At 44.4% G+C, this 22167-nt stretch overlaps 1 protein-coding gene across 6 annotated transcripts in view; it reads left to right on the top strand.

The window, feature by feature from the left end:
• The first annotated feature begins 2094 nt into the window (after nt 1-2094).
• Nucleotides 2095-22167, top strand: part of dennd1b (DENN/MADD domain containing 1B) — a 106228-nt gene continuing 86155 nt past the window's right edge. The window contains exons 1-2 of one of the 6 annotated variants that reach the window (XM_085137059.1): nt 2095-2432; nt 2915-2979. In XM_085137059.1, the coding sequence (XP_084993185.1) occupies nt 2416-2432; nt 2915-2979 (82 nt within the window). In that variant the 5' untranslated portion in view covers nt 2095-2415. The other 5 variants (XM_085137056.1, XM_085137058.1, XM_085137057.1 and 2 more) reach the window with 5 other exon arrangements.

The following is a 22167-nucleotide window of genomic DNA, read 5'->3' on the forward strand; positions in this document are numbered from 1 at the left end:
TGTGTAAACCTCAAATATCTGCTCAGTTTATCAAGACACCACATATTTTCAAAAGTGCTCCGACGTTTTCGGAGACGTCTGTTAGCCACTAGCTCGATAGCTAGCCGGGGGCTAGGCTCACTAGAGCCGTGTGTACACCGGACTCCCGGTGTTCTCACTGATGATAAACTATCATCTTGTCTTTATTGTTAGTTAGCACAGACCTTAAACACTTAAAGCTGTAAGCTAATGATAGTTATATAAGAGCAGATGCTGCTGGTGTAATAAGCTGTACGTTTTATGTCCAATGGATGATGATCTGATTAGTCGACTAATCGCAAAAATAATCGGTGACTAGTCGACTATCAAAATAATCGTTTGTGGCAGCCCTAGTAAAGAGAGCTGAAGGTATGCTTGCTGATGTAGTTGTTGTAGGAAGTTACAAGGCTGCAGTGCAGATGGTGCTGATAACATTAGTTTTTACATTTTTAACTATTAATTATTCCTGACAGGGTCGCAGGATTAGACTGAACCCAACAGGAAGTGAGCTGTAGGGTTCAGAGTCTGTTCGGATCTTTAGGAGCCATTAGCACAGATTAAGATGTTATCATTGTCACATTGCTTCTGTCGAGCCCGAACCCGCAGGCTGCCGTCTGTGCGTCGTGTATGCATCCTGTCACACAGCAGACAACAAATGGCAGCTTCATTATAAGCTTAGAGAACCATGTGATTCTTGTGCTGGACTAAGAAACAGCATTTCCGGTGTTATGAACACAGCACACAGTTTATCAGTGCACGGTGTGATAATAATACAGTAACAATGCATCCAGTCACTGTATGCATGATGTGAAACAGGTTTATCGTATGTAACAAACCCACAGAGAATCGTCTTCTCGGCTCTGCTGACTGTTTCAGCATTTTTGGCTTTTGTGGTTTTGGGTGAGGCGTTTTGGTTTAAGTCACTCTTGTCTGCAAATATAGTAAATATGCTGAATAGTCCCAGCTCAGCAGCAGCGCACATTTCGAGAACCAAAACACCTGCAGCTACTGCTTCAGTTAGTAGCTTTAGATGTGCACAAATAACAACACAGGGATCAGTTCTCGGTCCATTACTCTTTAACCGTTACAACGAATCATGATGTATTCCACCACGTTGCACTTGTTGCTTCCCTCTGATGATCTAACACTTGTCCACAAACTAATAAGCACCGATGACATTCACTGTTGGAGATCTAGAAAGTTTTCTTGAACAGAAACAAGACAGAAATATTTGTTATATTTCCTCTCTGAGGAAATATCTCTCTCTGTCTCTTCTTATCTCAAATGGATTCAGAGAATCTGGCTCGTGCATTCACATCGAGCAGGTTTGACTGTGTAAACACTCAATTTGAGTCCTTAAACAAAAGTGGAAATGTTAACATATTGTCCGAGAACTGAACGCACTCCACTGGCTCCCAGCTCAACACAGAATTTATGAATTAGAATTCCTAATTCATAAAGCTCTCAATAGTCTGGCCCCGCAGTATCTCTGACTCACAGTTTATAACCCGATGAGTCATCTCAGTCATCAGGTGCAGATTTGAACTGTTCTCAGAGTCACACCTCTGTGCTGAGGCTACTTTCAGGTGGTCCTGGTCTTGAAGTAAGCTGCCCGCTGACCTGAGGTCAGTTTAAAAACAGACTTCTTTATTCTCTCAGCCTTACATTTATTAACCATGTGTGTGTTTAACTTGGACTCTATTTCACTGTTTTCATTATCTTAAGGTACTGAAGACTTTAAAAATCTTTAAGCACATTTAGTTAGAAATAAAACAAAGACTATTTGTAGCTTATATCCGTGTTTGTTGGACAAAACCAGTTGTTTTTACATTTTTCTACTTTTAGCCCCCTCAGCGGCTCCCAGGGCCGCACTTTGGGAGCCGCAGCTGATGCTACTGGTGCCATAGCTGTTGAACTAATAACACAGTCTCGTGGGGAAAGCCGTTTAAATTAATAATAATAATGAAAAAATACCAAAGCCGTGAATCACACGGCTCAGGCCTGCTGTGCGCATCGCGCTTGTTACTCAGCGTAAGCGCGGGGAGCCGCCGGCAGGCAGACGAGCAGCAGCCGCTCACTGCAGCAGCCAAGGTGCTCGTCGGACGCGCTGACGTCACCAAATCTTTGACAGCACTTCCTGGATGGTGTTTGTTGTGGGAAATAGCCGCGGCGGCGCTGAATCGTGGATTTAGGCCACATAAGCGGCAGGAAAGACGGCACCGACTGCCACGATATCGCACCTCCAGGCATGCGGACGCGGCACCTTCCGAGCAGTGTCCGATAAACGCGAAGCAGAGACGGGCTGAGGCTGAAAGAAGGAGGTGGAAATACTGTCGGACAGCCCTCAGAGCAAAGCCCCCCGACAGCACGGAGCTGCCGCGATGTTGTAACCAAACCATGGACAGCAGGATAAAGTAAGAGCCTCCGAGTGTTTGCCCTCTGCGCTGTCGTTTCTATGCTAAAGGCTAACGCGTGCTTGAACAACGCTAAACGGGAGCTGCGTGCGTAAATGCGAAGGAATGTCTGGCGTAATTTGAGCCATCATCTCCAGCAGTGGCTTTAACAGCGAGGCCAGCTGGCTGCTCAGCATTTGGGTCAGTCTGTCGGCGTGTCTGCTAGCTGACCACCAATTAGCAGCTCCGCTAGCCGAGCAGGCGGACACCGGTCGCTCGGTGCCGTGGACGAGCCGTGTCCCGTGACCTGAGCTCGATAGCGTTAGAGATCAAAGAGCCCGTCTTTCTTTCAATCCAAAGCTCTGATGGCACAAGTGGGTACACCTGCATACCTGTGCGCTGGAATGTGACCCAGCGGCTGTGCGTCCTAGCGCGCATTGTGGATGTAACACCTGCTTTTATCCCCCCTCACCTCTCAGTAAACACTGTTTCGTTCTTTTCAGGGCGAATCCAGAAAGAACATTTGATCTGGTTGTGCAGGTGGCGTGTCCAACATCTGAAAATGAGGGTAGGTGATCTTCTATTTATAACTTTCAGCCTGTGTGCGCACAACTTATTAATAAAACTTTAATGTTGTGCGTGATTCGTAGAGCTGTGATCAAATGATCAGTCTGTTAATTTCCTGTTTAACAACATAAACGAACTGCTTACTTATTTGTTCCCTTTCTGCTGAGTTAATGAAAGCCTGACGTGGCATTTCATAGACAACTTCTAACTTTATTCAGTTTTAACACATGTCTGCACCAAAATGCCAGTGAAGCTCATTTCTGTAAGAAAGAAGCATTTTTAAGTTTCCAGCAACTGAGAGGACGAGTATGCCTTTTGATTTCCTAACTTAATAAACGCATGCAGGAAGCACATTTGTACTGCTCCATTGAAGCTCAGGTATACTGCATTTGATCTGAGTGCAGTTTCCCCCAGCTCTATCACTAAGTACATAAATGGAAGTGAAAGTTTGCTTTCAGGGTCTTCCTCAATAGTCTTCTTTCACTTGCAGATTCCTTTTTTCTGCACGTGAACCTTTAAACTGTTCCAGTCCCGTCTGCTAATCTTTGGATCCCTGCGTCTCGTGTCGACCCCGAGGCCTCTTGCGAGAGTCAAACGCGCAGACTCTTGTGAAGTAACAGATACTGTGGGACGATGGAACAAGAAATTAGAGAAAGTGTGTGGGCTCACGCAAAGAGACGACCTTAGCTGGAAAATGAAAATTCACGGTCATTTCACTGACATGTGACAAAGTCGTCTTCTGCTTTCTGATATAGACGTTTTTCTCAGTTTGTAACAGCAGTAATTGTAACGCAGTAAGGACGCCGTGTGTGATGGGGTAGTTTGTAAACACGCTGGAGTAACAGCAGGCACTTCACTCCTGCATGAGTCCAGACTTGAACAATGAGGGTGCTCATTATGGTTTTGGTTTTATGTGATTCAGAGTTTAGTCTGTCAAGATCCTCGGGACGAGAGGAGGTCATGACCTTTGGCTGTAAAAGTGAAACTGGGAGCAGCTGTAATGTCGTACTGTTAGCGTCGTACAGTCTTCATTTATTTGACAGATTTGCACGAGTTCACCAATGTAGACATTTTTCTGGCAGCCGTGACCCCACGAGGATTGTTTGGAGAAAGACGGTGCTCGGGTCAGCAGGCTGCATTAACTGTTGGGCTCTCTGCAGCGGTCAGACATTCCCGCAGTGGGACTATCCTGGGAAACGACTGCAGCCGCTGAAGAACAACATCGGCTTCTACCTTTTTCTGAATATGTGAAATCGAGTAACCCATGCTTCACATCCATATCCAGTGTTGCTCATAAGTCGGCGATCACTTAAGCGTATTGTAGCTGCGTGTCAGGCCAGCTGTCTTCGTCTGCTGCTCGGTGCTGACGAGAAAGAGGTGCTATTGGACGGTTCACGTGTGCAGCCGCCGGGCTGACCAGAGCAGACCGACAGTTGCCCTTGGATCAAATTCTCATATTGGATTTTAAAACCAAACTCATAAACCACTAGCACGCTCTGTAATAACCGACTTCCTCTCCATATGATCTGGGGTTGGACTCATATCCGGACCCCCTGCTCTCTGGCGCGGAGCCACGGAGCTGCGTGTGCACGCCGCGGCTTCGATGAGACGTAGATACTGTGCTGAGGTTTAGGACGACATGAGAACAGCCGCCGTTGGAGAAGTCGCCGTGACGTTAATGTGTCCCGTCTGCCCGGCGGGACTCGTGTTTGCGGTTGTTTTATGTTTCTTTTTAAAAGCAGCAGTTTCAGACGAGCGTATGAGGAATGAGTCACTTCTCCTCTGATTCTCACCAATTTCCCTTTCTTTGACTTGGCTTTCGGTGAAGCGAGCGTGAAACAAAACACTTTGCAAAGGTTACAGCTGTCAGAACGGTCTATTGTTTTACCGGCGCGTCGATATTCTATATGTACTCATGCGAGAAGCCCTGACATGTGCGATTCTCCTTCCTCTGGAGCTGAATGAGTTAATGCTGTGACTCACAACAAACGGGCTCTGGCCGCGCTGTGAAACCAACACGCTCGCTCGCCACAAGCTAGAGCTGTTTTCCCTGCAACCGAATATTAGGTACTTTGCCAAAGAGTGCCACTTCACATTCACACATAATCTTCCAACTGCCTCACATAGACACATAAACAAAAATGCAGTCATGATAGACTATAATTAAATTGTCATAGCAACATGATGTAGAACGTGCGAGCGTTTGCAGAAGTGGAGGAGGGTTTAAGTTTCCTTGTGCTGTTCTCACATCTCCTCCACAGTTTAGGGAATACAAGTTTAATTTTAGACGGATTTCTTGGCTGGATTTCACTTGTTGTGTGCACGCCCTCTTCCAGCAGTTTGGTTTCAACTCAAATGCTTTCAGGCGACTGAGGAGGAGTCTCCTTTGAGTGAGTAAAGAGCCTGTGTGAGTTTTGCTGATGCTGCATCACTGTTGTGCCACTTTTCACCACATCCTGGTCCTGCAGGTTTGAAACCAGATCCATGTGCGGCAGCGTTACCCCTGCAGTGTTAAAAGCAGCATCCTCTTGTTGCTTTCAGTCGTGTTTCAAAGTGCAGGTAAAATTAGCTCAGACCTTTTGATAGTTGGTCAGTGTGTCGACCCTCAAACTTCCTGTGTTAACTGTGTTTCACACCTCCTGCAGTCAGCACTGTGCAAAAAGCCAACACCCACACGCTTAAAGAAAAGCTTAACCTGTCTTTACAAGGCTCGCAAAATTTCAAAATCTCTGGTAGCCCTTCGGGCAGGCATTCTTCAGTTTTTGGTAGCCCAAAATAAATTTAAGTAGCCCAAATAAAAAAAGCAATTTTTTATGTTTTGTTTCCTTTATTGTACTTTAAAGTACAATAAATAAATAAATAAATATTATAAATATATATAAATATAATATAAATATAAATAAATATTGTAACGGAAACAAAAATTAATCAAAAAATCGTTAAAATACAAATTACAACAACTGTCTAGAAATTACAACCATCAACTCAAATACTTGGTTCAAATTGAACAGAAATTTTTGTTTGAATAGTAAGCTAACGATTGATAAGTCGATGTCAGAGGAATTGGTGCGCAAGTAATCGTCACTCACCAATCAGTGCTGCCGCTCTCTACACACCTTTCCGTGATCGCAAAATGAAAGTGAAAGTAAAAAACAAGCGATGCCAATGACATAATTACCCAGCTACACTGGCGAAAGAATGCAAAAGCATAGACATATATTTTCCTTCCTATGACAGCCCGACGGGCAGGGCAGAGATAGATTTTGGTAGCCCGACTGGAAAAATTGCTAGCCCCGGGATGTCGGGCTAGCGATTTTGCGAGCCCTGCTTTAGTTGTTTCATGATGACTTTCCTCAGTGTGCAGAATAAACATTTATTAGTTGGTAGCTAATTATTTTTGCCCGACACAAAGGCTGACATTTGAGATCTGTGTGATGTCATTAGTTCCTATGTGAATTAGAGCTGCCACGATTAGTCGACTAGTCACGATTACGTCGATTATTAAAATTGTCGACGACTGATTTAATAGTCGACGCATCGTTTGAAGCTTTGTAAGATCCTGAAAGACGCAGGAATAAGTAGTAGGATTTAAGAGTGTAATAACGGACTGAAACAGAAGATGGCAGCACTGCATGTACAAGGATGCCAGCTGCCGTTAAACCCCGAAGAAGAAGAAGCTGTGTCCCAGAATTCATAGCGCAGCCCAGCTCAGTTTGCAACAATGGCGGCAGCTAGTTAGTTTTAATATTACTCTCATTATTCTTTCTGGGTCACAAAATAAACGTTTAACATATTTTCAGGCGAGAATGTAGCTGTGTAAACCTCAAATATCTGCTCAGTTTATCAAGACACCGCATATTTTCAAAAGCGCTCCGACGTTTTCGGAGACGTCTGTTACCCACTAGCTCGATAGCTAGCCGGGGGCTAGGCTAACTAGAGCCGTGAGAACACCGGACTCCCGCTAATCGTTTTCAAACCCACCGCTGTCTTTTGCTACTCAGGTTAAACATGATATATAAGTCAAATTTAATAAACTATCATCTTGTCTTTATTGTTAGTTAGCACATACCTTAAACACTTAAAGCTGTAAGCTAATGATAGTTATATAAGAGCAGATGCTGCTGGTGCAATAAGCTGTAAGTTTTACGTTGAATGGATGATGATCTGATTAGTCGACTAATCGCAAAAATAATCGTCGACTATCAAAATAATCGTTTGTGGCAGCCCTAATGTGGATATAAGTAACCAGCACTGTAACAGCTTTGATGGCTCAAAGGCATCGACTTAGAAAACCTTTGTCTGAATCAGCAGTGCAGTCCATAAAGGGTTAAACCTTAATGAATTGTGTTAATGGGACAAACGTAAGTAACCAACCTGCAACTTTTCCATTAACCAGTTCACTGAAGCCGTGTGCTGCTTCTGTTTTATGTGGTCATTTGTGGGGTTTATTCATTGTAAGCATGAATTAGGATTTGTTTAAGTGTTCCCTCCAAGAGAACCGAAACCTAATGATACCAGATTAGGTCAGCTGGTCGTTAACTCTTACTCGCCAGCATCTGACCGAGTCCATCTAACAAAGTCTCGTCTGTCAGATGTTTCCCCTTTGTGACTGCTAATAATGACTTTCACTTCCTTCCTGTTGTTATTGCTTTTAAGTTTTGAAAGATCAGTCTATTGCAGTTTCAACAACACGGGTCGGAGATCGTTACAGAAACAATAATAGCAGGTTTGACATTTCAGGGGGAAGTACTCAGACATCATCTGTCATCTGTAAACACATTATTGTGGTGCAGGCTCTTCGTTTCTTGAACGTTAATGTTGTGGACGGGCTTATTTAGGAACAACAGTGTTCTTACTGGTGCATGTAGTGCTTTAGTGAAAGCCAGTAATTACGTTTGACTTGTGTGTAGCTGTCATGTTTAACACACGATCCGTCTGTTTGAAGCACACCGAGATTCAGACTCCTGTTTCCATAAAGTGGGTTTGATCAATACACCAGAATTAAAGTATTGGTAATCTATAGTTAATAGTAGGGATGTCACAATACCAGAAGCTTGGTTCCAGCACCAGTAGAACATACTTATCCATTCAATACCAAAACAAAATGATCATCCCGTGTACTTAAATATAAGATCCTAAAATAAAGCACATTGTAAAACGCTGACATGCTGGCAGATCATTTATTTAAAGTGTTGACTTTATGTTGATGAGACGTGGATTGAAATGTTAGGATGGTTGCCATGTAGCCGGCTAATGTCGCACTGTTACGCTGTGTTAGCATAAGCGTTAATGTTGCCATTGCAAACATTTCAGCCGATGGAACAAAAGCTGGTTTCACAACAGCGGTGCCAGCTTCTTCAAAAATAAATATGGTGACCTGACATTAGAAGAATAATACTTTAGGTGTTATTACTGTGAAGTGAACAGACTCTCAATTAAATTAATTCAATTAAATTTTATTTACAGCACCAAATCACAACAACAGTCTCCTCAAGGTGCTTTATACTGTAAGGCAGATCCTACAATAATACTTACAGAGAAAAACCCAACAATCATATGACCCCCTATGAGCAGCACTTTGGTGACAGTGGGAAGGAAAAACTCCCTTTTAACAGGAAGAAACCTCCAGCAGAACCAGGCTCAGGGAGGGGCGGGGCCATCTGCTGTGATTGGTTGAGGTGACTCATGGGGTGAATTCATTGAACTGATATTAATGCAGGTGTGTTATGAGCGCTGCTAGATTGGAGGTATTTCAAAGCACAGTAGTGTTAGTTGCATATTACCTTTTGCTAATTGATCATCACCCCTTGGACTTCCTCAGCTGTAGTTTATGTTGTGCCACTTGTAGTTCTTCCTGTTCTTGCGGTTCTGTCTGCATGTAAGGACGGACTACAACACTTGTAGTTTTACGCCACTCGCTCTGCCTCTGTGCTTATGCTGTCTGTGGTACCAAAGAAAAACAATGTCGTTGCATTTTTAGAATTTTTGATGCCCTGAGCATAAGTTCTGGTGACATCTTTACTTAATAGTCAACTTGCCTTGTTTGCTACCAGTATGTGAGACCTCCCACACAGCTTAATCTCAAAGATGGCAGATGGCCCCGCCCCTCCCTGAGCCTGATTCTGCTGGAGGTTTCTTCCTGTTAAAAGGGAGTTTTTCCTTCCCACTGTCGCCAAAGTGCTGCTCATAGGGGGTCATATGATTGTTGGGTTCATCTCTGTATGTATTATTGTAGGATCTACCTTACAGTATAAAGCACCTTGAGGCGACTTTTGTTGTGATTTGTTTCGGGAAAAATAAAACTGAACTGAATGAATCCAAACCCAACATATTGACTCAGAAAGGCCAAAAATACTGCACATACTGTTTGATCATGCCCGCTGTTGGGCTCGCAGGCTCCACACAAACAATGTTTCATTAGCTATTATGCGTAAAGCCTCCCATGCCTACCTGTAGTTGCCAATGTGGGATTAAAAAGTGGCCCTTCAAGGAAGGGGGTGTAGTGTAGGCCCATTTGTTATTTTTAATTGTTTGAATATTGTGTAGCCTTCTGCTAAATAAATAAAGAGCAAGAAGACAGTTTGATAAACTGCAGTTTAAGAAAAGCTAATTAATCTCCCAATTTTGTGCTTAAAAATGGCAAATGTCCTTTCTGTGACATATACTTTGTTGTTTAGCAAGTCTCTGATGATTGATCGGGTATTAAGCTGGAAATATGATTCAGGAAGCTGCCTAAAATTGGCGTGCCTAAGCATCGTGAAGGATAATGCAAAGGCAACACAGGTCAATACATTTTGTCACGTTGTTGTTCAGCTGGCAGCAGACCAGTCTAAGATGTGCGCTGGGCTCGTTTCTCTGTTGTGCTCACAGAGATCAGTTATAACTACAAGGATCTGTGATGTTCGGCCAGCGCGGCCATTTAGTCGCCGTGAACGTCACAGGCTTTGTTGCTATCGATACCTGACCTTTCCTGCGCCCTAAAATAAAGTCTGACTCACTGCAATCTACATCACGTTTGCGTGTAAATAAGAAGAATGGCGCTAATTTGTAAGTGTGGCGCTTAAAGCATGTTATTTAGAATAATTAACTCCAGTGTGTCCTGTTGGACTGGCTCCCAGTTATTAATCCCGAGGGTGGGCTTGTTTTTCTTTTCCTTTTTTTGGCAAATGCTGATAACAACGTAACAGCAGTAGTTCGTCGGGGTAGTCCACTGCCCTACAAGTGAAATGATCTTAAAAAATCAAAGATGCTTCAACTGTCAGTCTCCTTAACAAATGCATCAGTAAATCTAAAGAGCCTCAGCATTCCCCAACAGAAGTGCTGTTTAGCAAAAGGAGACAGAAAGCTGACAATGATGGCAGTGTGCGCAGGACTTGGCCCAACGCTTGGATGTGTGGATAGATGACAGATACTGGTCCTGGTCCACGGAGACCTGGCCTCCCTGTTCAGCCTCAGCTCAGTTCCGCTTAGCTCTGTTGGCTCGCTGCTCTGTGGATGCTCAGGCTGTGAGCAGGCGTCGCCTAAGAGCATGACTGGCATGCTAGCTACTAGCGGCCCTGGCTACATAAAGCCATATTGATGTGCTTCCAAGATGCTGCCAAAGCTAGCAGATGACGCTAATGCTGCCAAGGCAGTAGGTGGGGACAGATGCTACCTGTCCTCGCCCGCTCCCTCCAGCCAGATTGTTCCCACTAACAAAGCAATAAACTTAATAGATCAGCATATCAGTTTTACAGCAACATTCATGCTGCAATTAAGGGAACGATTTACTGTTTAAAAATGAAACAGAGGAAAGTTGAACGATGCACGGAGGTCTTTTATTTTGAAACGCGGCTCCCGTTTACTCTCTGTTCGATAAACTACAACCTATTTTCTGTCTGCACTGTCTCCACAGTTCAAAAACTGCGGCCTACAAATTGTCAGTGAATTTCTGAATGAATATTCGCGACTGTTTCCCCAAAACCTGCCGATAGACTGACGTCTTCAATGTGTGAAGCATGAGATCCTCTGCCCTTGGAGGATGGATGAAAGCACTTTTTGTGATCTTGTTTCCATGCCGTGTTTGTGCCTGTCAGTTGTATACCTTTGAGCAAGTGTCTGCTTTTGTCTGAGATAAGTGACAGGTTTCAGTGCTCGGCGTAGCTTCCTGCCAGTGTTCAAACCTGCTGCAGGAGGACTGCGAATGCGCTGATTTTCGGGGACTCTGGGAGGGTTTTTAAGAAAGTAAGGTGCAGCCTAATGGCTTTACTTTGTCCAATTATGAAAAGTTAGTTTTATTCTACCTACTGGGAACTTTTTCGCTGAGATGCGAAGGTCTCACGGCGTCCCCTGTTAGTCATCGGTCCGCCTCTCTCCGCTGTAGCGCCCTCGAGCAGCTCTATAATGTTCATTTCGTTCCTTTGCCTTTCACTCCTCCCCATTTCCACCCTTCAGTATTCACAGAGCCAAACTCCCGTGTCGTCGAACTTTTAGAAAAGGTTGAACGCTGACATTCGACAAAATGTCAGAATTGCTCCTTGACCCAGGCTCTGCGAGTTGTGAAGTTTGATTGGATACCAGCTGTGTGTCGAGTTTGCAGCGGGCTCACACTCAGACGGGAGGCCATTGGAGTACTAACAGATGCCATGGCAGCAAGGAGGGTGTTGATTGATCATTAGAGAGCCCACACTCCTCCACTCGCACTCCTGAGAGGACCCTAGGGTCTCACACTTTGTTTATCTCTCAGCCTTTCTCTCTCGTCTCACCCTCATGACTTTGGTAAATTGGCTCTTTTTGCACAGAATATTCAAACTCTTTGTTATCTTTTATCCGTTTCCTGCTGGCAGCGGCTCGGGTGTTAACGCGGGTTGTCCGCTAATCACAGGGTTCGTCGTTCGATCCCTGACCCCTGCACGTATGCTCAGGTATGACACTAAACCCCAGGTTTGCACGGCGTGAGTCCCTCGACTTCCTGCTGCTCGGACTTTATCGAGCCTATTCAGGTTGAAGTTGGTGCTGGTTGTGCTGCACCCTGTTCTTTATCATATTAGCAGCAGTAACAGGTGCATGAGTCTGTTTTACAGCATCATCATTAAGTTGGATGAAATAAGGCGTATGTAGTAAAAAAACTAAGAATAAGCAGTTTGGATATGAAAGGATGGCTTTGTGGTTTTTATCCACAACAACACTGATACACAGTGAGCTGCAGCGTGTCGCTAAAACTCGTTTGTGTTTAGATTTCTGGTTACAGATGACAACAGAGGCTGTTTTGGTCGCCGCTGCTTTGCTCTGGACTCATTTGTCGCTCAGCCACGATGTCATCCCCTGCTTCCAGCTCTTTTTGAATTTTCCCCATAATTGCTCCCCAGAAGTGTCTGTGTTTGCTGGGGTAACTGGTTTTGGCTGCGATCGTGACCTATGAATGTTACACTTCAGTTTTTATGGGAGGAAAACTGAAAAAAATAACCCCTTTGGTGCTTTTGTTAATCCGATGTTGCTGGTGTGGCAGCAGGACGCTGAGGCCTCCTCGTGTGGACACCAAACTGTCGTTATTCTCTGCTCGTTCATTCTGGTGCATTTTTCAAGCCCACGAGTTTTAAAGGTGTTGTTCTCAGCTTCCAGTGAGATCACACCGTTGCTTTTGCGGTCATTAAAAAGTTTCCTTTTCTTTCTGTCGTCTCTTGTTTTCACCAGGACTGACGGTGATGCTGCTTCGCCGATCCATGCATCATCTTAACTGCTGTTTCTTTAAAATAGAGTCTTTTTGGCTAAAGTGTGAGGAACTGGGGCAAACTGAGGCAGGGTGTGGCAGGCAGGTATGCGAGGAAGAATTATGCTGATGGCGGTGGTTTATAAACGGAGAGGTGGGAATCGTTGGGGGGGTTGCTCGCTGAGCTCTCCGACGGACTGACACAGCACTCGAACTCGAGGGCAAACAGTTCTTTGTGTGTGTGAGACTGCGTGATAGCAGGTACGTGTTTTAAATGTATAGGCCGTGCACGCGTATGCACATCGGTACGGATGTGCGAGGCTGCGCATGAGATGAGACGCAGCGGCTGTGGGAGCTGCAGGAGGCTCATCTGAATTCACTCGCGCTGCCAGACTGGGAGAACATGGAAAGACTTCTAGGCACCGACGCTCACCGGCTATTTTTAGACTTTCTCCCCTTCCACAGGAGGGGAGAAGAAAAGTGGGAGAACGCAGGGATGGATCAATAATTTAAAATGAATTTGATGAAAGCAGAAGAGTTTCATGACATTACCTCCACTCGCAGCTTAAGATGTGTCGGTGGCTTGTTTCCTGCTGCTAAACTCAGCTGATGGGCAGGAGTGTGTGTGTGCAGAGCAGCAGATGGTACAAACACACACACAACCAATTATTCAGACTGAAAGAATAATGATTGGCTGGTTCGTATGCGTGTAATACCAGCGTGGCCTACTTTAGCCCACCGATGAACAGGATTAGCACAGACCCTGTTTTAATGTTGCAGAGTTTGAATCTGACCTGGTCTGCAAATTAGATTCATTAAGGCAAAAAAGTTGTGCTGGGAAATACGTGGACTTCTGCGCCTGTCATGTAGAGCGCCGCGGTGACGGCGTTTTAAAAGGATTAGGGGTTGAGTCACGTTTCATGACTGCATGAATTGGCCCGCTTCCTGTATCGTGTGCAGCGGGAATGAGGCGAGTAATATGGTTACCAACCGTGTTAAACGGTACACCACTTTGTGTGATTTAAAAACAAAAAAGCAGACCGCTCTCTGCTTCTCAGGTCGTCCTGTTTGTGAAAGATTCCCAGCTTTTTGTAAAAAAGACAGGAAAACTGGGAAACGACCACAAATCTCGCTGGGCTGATGCCACATAGAGCGACGTAAAGTGATGTAAAAGACAGAAACGTTTCCCCCGGCAATTAAGGAAATCAGCCTACTTACTGACGTGATGCGAGCGCTGGTATCCTGACATCCAGGCTGTTGTCCTTTAGACCTTAATTTAGTGTCTAATGCCAAATAAAACTGTCTGTGCTGTCACCTCAGCTTCTATTCTCACTATTTACATGCCAGCAGCTTTGCCCTCAGGCTACGTCTCTCCACCCAAGGCTGCTCCGACGTTGCCTAACACCCCACAATTACTCTGAAGACGATGGCGTTTACATCCGTGGAGTCGCCCCTGCTGGCCCTTAATTTGGGTTCTGGCCTATTTTTTCAGGACGGAGAATATAGGTCAGTGTGGATGTCTGAGACCATTTATCATTGCAAATCATCATTTAGCCACCGGGCCTTTGTTTTTGTATCGACACACAGTGGTTTTACTTTAATATGAAGCCTATTGATAAATGTTGTGTTGGGTGCGAGTTTGTTCTGGAGGAGTTTTGCTGACTCATTGTTCTGTTTGCAGAATGATTAAGTGAGTAATGATGATTTTTTTTCTTAAATAACAGGATGCTTACACGGTGATGTGTGATTGAAAAGGTAATGCAAGCTGTTATTTACCTTTATTTTTAGAGATGGCGTTCTGCAGGACGTGCTGTGTTCCCCTTATAAGTTGTTGTTCTGCAAAACTTGGCGCGCACTTTTCTGCAGAAGCCAATTACATTTCTGAGAAGTGTGTGTGTGTTTCTGTCAGTCCTTTGTCCATCAGTCCTGCAGAGCACCGAGATCCCTGTGAACGTGTTGGAGATTAGGAGCTATTGTATGCTTTTAACAGCTGTATTGTCATCCCTGTGGAAAGACTGACTGACTGCCTGACTGAGAGCTGTCTGTCTGCCAGCCTTTACATGTGAACTTCAAATCACAGCTCGGCAGCACCGAGCATGTAGCCGCCAAAGGCAAGGCTTTACACTGTCATCAGTACCACGCGGCTGCCTCTGGGTGCTGTGCCATATGACATTAACAGAGATCGATCCCCTCAGCATCTCAAGGAGCTGCTGTTCTGCACAGCGTTTCCTCTGATGCTGCTGCCGCCACCTCAGAGAAAAGGAAAGGAAGTCTCTCCCAAGTATCCGACTGACAATGACCGTAAACCGTATACGTTATCTGTCACCAGTGTTGGTCAAGTTACTTGAAAAAAGTAATCAGTAACTAATTACTGATTACTTCCCCAAAAAAGTAATCCCATTACTTTACTGATTACTTATTTTCAAAAGTAATTAATTACTTAGTTACTTAGTTACTTTTTAAAAACACGATTTACAACCTGAATAGGTGATAAAGTGATAGATCTTTCAGCCCAATTCTACTTTTTCTACATAATCATCATACAAAATGTAATCAAATGGAAAAGTCTCTTTTTAAAACTTGTTTTATTAGTTTTAATCTTTTAACTTTATTCATCAAGCAAAGATTTAATTATCTGCAACATTCTCTGACTGGAAGAAATTAGTTTAACATTTAAACATATTTTCTGCACATTCCAGCACATAAAATAAAATATTTTGTGTGTTTACACTCAGTCTTTCAAATAGATGCAAGTAAAACACAGCAGAAAATAAATAAAGTCAAAGACTAGCGGTCCTGTTGCTCTATTTTCACCTGTAAAGCAGGAGTGGGGTAGGCGGAGGGTTACCCTGGTGCAGGTGTGCAGCGGTCAGTGGAAGAATCCGCGAGTTTCTCTGTGAGTTTCCCATTACGTCGTAGCTACTCGGTGCTTGTTTGGAAGTTTAGGGGTTTTTTTCGCTGTAAAAAGAAGTTTTCTTCCCACGCACAACGGACACTAATGTTTTTGTCACTTTTTATGGAATCAAACTCAAAGTAAGGTCAGTACTTCCACGCTTTAAACGCTGCACGCTCATACTCTCTCTGCACTCGATATATGATCCATTGTTGATCTGCACACAGCTGTTGTCACAAATGTCGCACTCGCTTACGTCACTGTCATGAGACATTCTCGCAAAAAATCACGGTTTTAGTAACGCAGTAACGCAGCGTTCCTACGGTAAGTAACGGTAATCTAATTACCGTTTTTGCAATAGTAATCCCTTACTTTACTCGTTACTTGAAAGAAGTAATCGGATTACAGTAACGCGTCACAAGTAACGCGTTACTGCCCATCTCTGTCTGTCACATGACCCAGCAAATTCTGCTTTGCAACAAAGTGTCTTTTACAAACGTTTTCTGGAAGTTTCAACAAGATTTGTGGAATAAAAGAGGAAAAAATGACCAAAGTTGCTCCCTCACTCTTGTTCTTATGCATATTAGCCTAATAATAGAGTCGTTCGTTTACATTGCTTTTATAGATGAGGCAGATGGTTGGACCATATGGAAGGAAATCCGTGACTATGTGCAGATATGTTGGGTTTTTCCAACCAATCAGCCGGCAGCCAGGCGGCGAGATCCTCACCTTAAACTTGTGCTGCTGTAATCAAAACTCGTCTGCTTTAGTATCACAGAGAAAAATCTAGGTCATAACTAGATTCCAGGTTATATCTCAGATTTTAGGGATTTTTATTGCCATCATCGGTTTCATTGTTGTCGAGCAGGAAGTGTAGAGAGGAGTCTGTCCTGGGAGACGCCAGTTTGTTTTTTTTCTTCTTAGCTTAGGAGGCTAACACCCGCCTCCTCCCGACAAACACGCCGGTGTCGCGCTGAAGATGCAGTCATGCGGAGCCAGCGTTTGACATAATGTTGGACCAGTATGGAATCTGACTGGGAATATCACCGCTGATACGTGGTGATACACAGAGGCTGTCACAAAGGTTGCATCCATATGCTGTGCCGCTCATTCGTGAAGCTGTGAAATTGGGTTGCATCCCAACTAGCCTGGAGACAGTATCGCTTTCACTCCCTCGCTCTCTCTCTCCGCACATCCCACTGAAGCATTTTTCTCTCATAGCTGGAAAGACAGAACAACTAATGTGGCATTAATAGGGTCACATCATCTCCATGCAGCTCTTTCTTTCTTCTCCTTCCAGCTGAGACTGTTGTTTATCTTCTTCAGATGTAGCTGTAGAGATGGCTTCGAAATCCCCGAGGCCGACATCTCTCGCATGTGAAGCCTGCCAGTTGGGTTTTTTGGCTGGTAAAGCAGGCTCTACCTTAGAGGGTTTTTTTTCTTCTTTTCTCCTTTTGTTTATTCAGATTCGAAGCATTGGAATTAAATATCATCAAGACCTATTTATGGATTCAATCTAGATCAGCGGTGCCACGCAGCGGAACGATTATACGGTGTTTTGTGTTGCGGCGTCAGTTAATTTAATCGTGTACCGACACGGTGTGACCAATCGGTGTTAGAACACCTAAGAACCATATCATGGTTTAAGAAGTTTCTCTTTCCGAACCTCTGCTCGCTAAATCGGCATGAAATGTAAGCCTCGATGGGCAAAAAGGGAAAAACAGTTTAAAGCGCCTGCGAGTGTTTTTCTTTCTCGCCTTTGAGAGATGCCAGTTAATCTGCTTACGCCTTTAATTGCGAGCGGAGGGGTTGGGCCTCCTCCCGGCCAGAAAAAGACTACTGATCCAGAAGTAAAACGATGACCACCGCAGTTATTCCTTTCTTTAGGTTGCATACCCCCTTCCCATCCCCGGTTTTCTTTAGCCACCCTTCGCCTCCTCCTACCGTACCCTCCCTCAGAGGGAAGAAAGCTGACAATAGACATTTTTTGCCATATGTTGGCTTGACATCTTCATCAGGTTCACAGCAGGTTACCTTAGTTAACTTTCACTCCACTGCCTGATGGGATTTTCTCCCCGTTTCTCCACTCGGCCCAGGCTCAAAGTCTAGACGGCCTCGGAGGCAGGGTCCCTCTAGCCCCGTGTCCACAATGGCCATATTGTGGACGCCGGGTAGCGGCGGCTTCCTCCAGTTACAGCGAACGGGCCGGCGCTAAAACAATGCTTTTGTCCCGGGGCATACGAGGGGGGCCTAATCCACTGCACACTGTGAAATAAATCTCTCAGAGATGAGAGTGAGTGAGAGAAACTGAAATGAATGAAATCATTGCCAAGGAGGTTAGAGTGCAGCAGTTTAACCCCTGGCCAAGAAAGGGAGGCAAAGGGAGTGGGAGAAAGGAGGAACAAGGAGAGGCAGGCGCTACATCCCTTCATCTCTGCAGCTCGGATGGAGGAGAGGGGCTGCCGGTGGCTTTCGCAGATTCTCTTCTCACCAGAGGAGCTGCTGTTCACCATATGGGATTTGGCCTCTCTTAACAAACAGGCCCCCTATTCACTCGCAACACACAGTCGTTCGTGGAATAAGGTGAAAAAAGTGCATTTCTTATGCCTTTAGAACAGTGGATGGCCACGAGGGCTGCGAGTCTGTTTGATTCACATAGTATAGAGAATTATAAAATAGGGGCTTTCATCTAAATGTGTATTCACACTGGATTTAGGGCTTTTTGCTGAAAACAGTTTTAAAGCCGCGCATTCAGGTTGCTGTTGTTGAGGCGATCCTATAGAAGGACGCGCACACGCCTCTGCAGCGCAGCGTAAACCGCCATCATCATCGGGGTTCTTCGAATAGTTTGAAAAGACTCGTTTTTATTTAGCATCGTGCTTTTTTTAGTTTGGTGACAAAGTGACTTGAAGTCGAGCGAGTTGCCATGCTGCACTGGGCAGCGAGAGGTTTCTGACACGCTGCTGTAACGAGCCAACTTTTTCTCCCGACCAGCAGCGTTAGGAATGACATCCTCTGCCAACAGCTTCTTTTTAGCCTACTTGAAAATCCCAAGAAGCAATAGATTTATGCCAAGTCGAACATGCCAGCGTTTTTCTTTTTTTTGCTTACTTGAATGTGCCAGAAGTATCGGATAGAAATTTATACAAAGACTTAAAGATATCGGAGGAAAGGTAGAGTTACCACGTCGTGTTTATTGGTTTGTCTCATACGTTCTTCCACCAGTGACCAAAACCAGTCAGTCGAACTGTGCTGATCTCATATCTTTACCAAAACTGAAAAAACTTGGGTCTAGATTCAGATTTTTACTCTCAAATCAAATCGGCGGTGAAACGGGAAGAAACGAGTTTGTGTCGGACCCGTCGCCCGTTCCTGAGGTTGTTCAAACTAATAACTCATGTGATGGACGGCTGCAGAAATGTGTTTTGTCTTTATTGGCATTTTGTTAGTGTCTGATATGCACCAGGTTAATACGTGTTGAACACTTCACCATTTTTCCAATTAAATCTATTTCTAAAGGCGCTGTTGACATAACGGTAACAAACCGTCCGATCCAGACATGCAAATGTCTAAATGTTATAGATGTCCATAAATTAAGGTTTTTGCAATGATGAGAAATTACAAAGAGAAAACAGTGTTGAACATGCTTTAACCCTTTAAAGCCGGTCGGAGCGGCACGAACGTCAGCGCGAACTTTTGCATATCCGCCATGACCTGCCCGAAACCGGAAGTGACGTCATTTTCGCAGAAATGTAGTTTTTTACCGTCCGGGCCTCATGAGCCTATACTGGTGTTTTTAAAAGTTATCTTTGACTTCATGACTTTCTGTGTGGTTTCTGGGATGCTTAGGACTCATATTGCTGCTGGAAATAGTTTATTTTGATGCATATGCTGCTTTTTTGCAAATTTGCATTATAATATTTATTTTTGTTTTTCCTGCAGTTTATAAAAATTGGTGTATTTCAAAAATAAAACTATGAAGACACTCAAAATAAATTTCCTGTGGTGGGAAACTATTTTGTGCAACTTTTTTGTATTTACAGTTTTGAGGGATAAGCCTCTTAAATTTCTCTAACTAGAAATATATGTTAAAAAAACAAAAACGATTTTAATTTTTTTTGTAGTTTATTGCACTTTTTTGCAATTTATGTAATTACTATGCACTTAATGCAGACATATTATTAAAATCTGGGCTATAATGGTTGTATTGATGTATAGCAACTTGAAATGCTCCCAAAAATGGCTCCACAGCATGTAAACATATAATATAAGCTCTGGCGGACTTGGTTCTATGGTAGGTCTTAAAGGGTTAATGCTCCTCGTGCTCCAAGACGCCTCCTGTGTGCAGAAACTCAGGTGTGATTTTGGCCCAGCCTTCCACATAAAGGTTTCATGGGCGTCTTCAATGAACTTTGACCTTTAGTTCTTACATAGGTTTGAATTGGGTCATCTAGTAGCTTTATTTGCTTGAGAGAGCTCACTGGTTTTACCCATCATGAGATGTTTCTTGTATGACGCATTTTATCTGCCATCAGCTGTAAATGAACCTGCTGATATTAATTTGCACCAAGTGGCAGGACTCTAATTACTGATAGATGTCACATGGTGTCGTGACTGCGCTGCCTTTATGCTTCTCCCGTTCTTCATGCGTTCAATACTTCTCCCCGTCTCGTTTCTCATTATTACACATAATTTATGGACACCTGTGGTTTGATTTCTGTGCATGTGTGGAGTGGATAGGTCGTTCTCTGGTGAGAATTTCATGTCAACAGCACCTTTAGAAGTAGATTTACCTGGAAAACTGGTGAGGTGTTCAGTACTTGTTTTACCTGCTGTATCTTGCAAAATCCAAGGATGAAACCTGACAACTCGTCATGTTGACCATATTTATGTTGCATTCAATTCAATTCACTTCAATTTTATTTATAAAGCGCCAAATCACAACAAAAGTTGCCTCAAGGCGCTTCATAGATACAGAGAAAAACCCAACAATCATATGACCCCCTATGAGCAGCACTTTGGTGACAGTGGGAAGGAAAAACTCCCTTTTAACAGGAAGAAACCTCCAGCAGAACCAGGCTCAGGGAGGGGCGGGGCCATCTGCTGTGATTGGTTGGGGTGAGAGAAGCAAGACAGGATAAAAGACGCTGTAAAATCTGTATAAACATTATTGAATCTGCACCGAAATAAATCCTCACAGATGTAATCAGATTCTTTTTTAACAATCCAAACGATTTGTCAGTTACAATCCACCAAATTTCATCCTAAAAAGGACGCGAGGGCACTGATACGTCGACTGCCTTTGCAAGCTTTCGACGGGTCCGGTTTAGATTTCGTGCCCTGCAGAAATTGTCGGCCTCCTCGTTGTTGCTCGCGGGTCTATTTTTGTTTAACCACATCGTTCTGCTGGTGAACACTAGCAGCAATATGGCGACTGTGAAATCTTGCCATTAGCAGCAAATTGGTGGGTTCGGACTAAACTTCATCAGCTGTTGGGTGAGGCATCGAGGTGACTGCCAGTGGGCTCACTGACTTTCAATATGGTTACCAGAGCCTGGCGTGTTCACTAGTGACCAACCGTCAGCTGCAAAGCGAAGGGTGACGAGCAAATTGCTTCATCTGCGGACGGCCTTTAGGCAACGCACCCCCTCTCCTCACATCGCCCTGCACGCCGCCCCCAGCACCCTTTCCCCATTAATCCATTTCTCCACTGACTTTCAAAGGCAGATGTCTCAGAAATTGCCAAAACACTGATTTTTGATCAACCAGCACCGCCCTCCTCTCACCAGTATCTGTGTCACGGCTCAGGGGCTGCCGGCTTGTTGCCCCCATTGTGACTGTTGGGGTTCAGCCATGCTCAAAGCCCTCGGGGATCAATGGACAAGCTAGTGTACTGTAAATATTCACTCCTGAGCTCGCTGTCTATCTGTAAACACGCATCTACTCACACGGTGCACATTTGCACACGGGGCACGCACACGCTTTGCAAACAGACCAGTGGTCAGTCCTCACTCATCGCCACGTTTGCCCACATCAATTTTCTCAGGTGCGAATGGAGGAATCTAACCCTCGATAGGTGATTTCAATTCAATTCTCACCCACTGAATCTGTTTACACCCCACCGGGGTGAAATATGCTAGAGGTTGTTTTCACCTTGCCACTCTAGCTAAAATGTCCTGTTTTAATCTGGGCGGCAACAGCTCTGTATAGAATCTGTCAGCTGTAGTTTGATTGACATGGAGACGTGTACGTCTATCAGATCAGTCTGTTCTGCACGTGGGCCCAAAGACCCGTGCGTGATGGACGTCTAAGCAAACAGCAGGAAGCAGTAGCTTGGTTTTATGGACATTTCAGAGGTGTCCTCGACCACGGCGCTGAAGTTTTTCCAGTTCAAATGCACGAGTGTCCCGTCATTTGGGATACGGGAGAGTGGGGGTCGTCTACCAGTCGGAAGCGCCCGCGTGCTAAAGTATGCAAGATACTCAGAGATCCATCCATCAGGGTGTGAGTGTGTCTGTTTGGATGTTAGACAAAAACGCTGTGTGTGTGTGATGAATAAGACTTGTAGCAGAAACTGATTTGACTAGAAAGGTTCCCTATAAGCACCT

This window comes from Neolamprologus multifasciatus, chromosome 17 (assembly GCF_963576455.1).
Source record: "Neolamprologus multifasciatus chromosome 17, fNeoMul1.2, whole genome shotgun sequence".
Lineage (NCBI taxonomy): Eukaryota > Metazoa > Chordata > Actinopteri > Cichliformes > Cichlidae > Neolamprologus > Neolamprologus multifasciatus.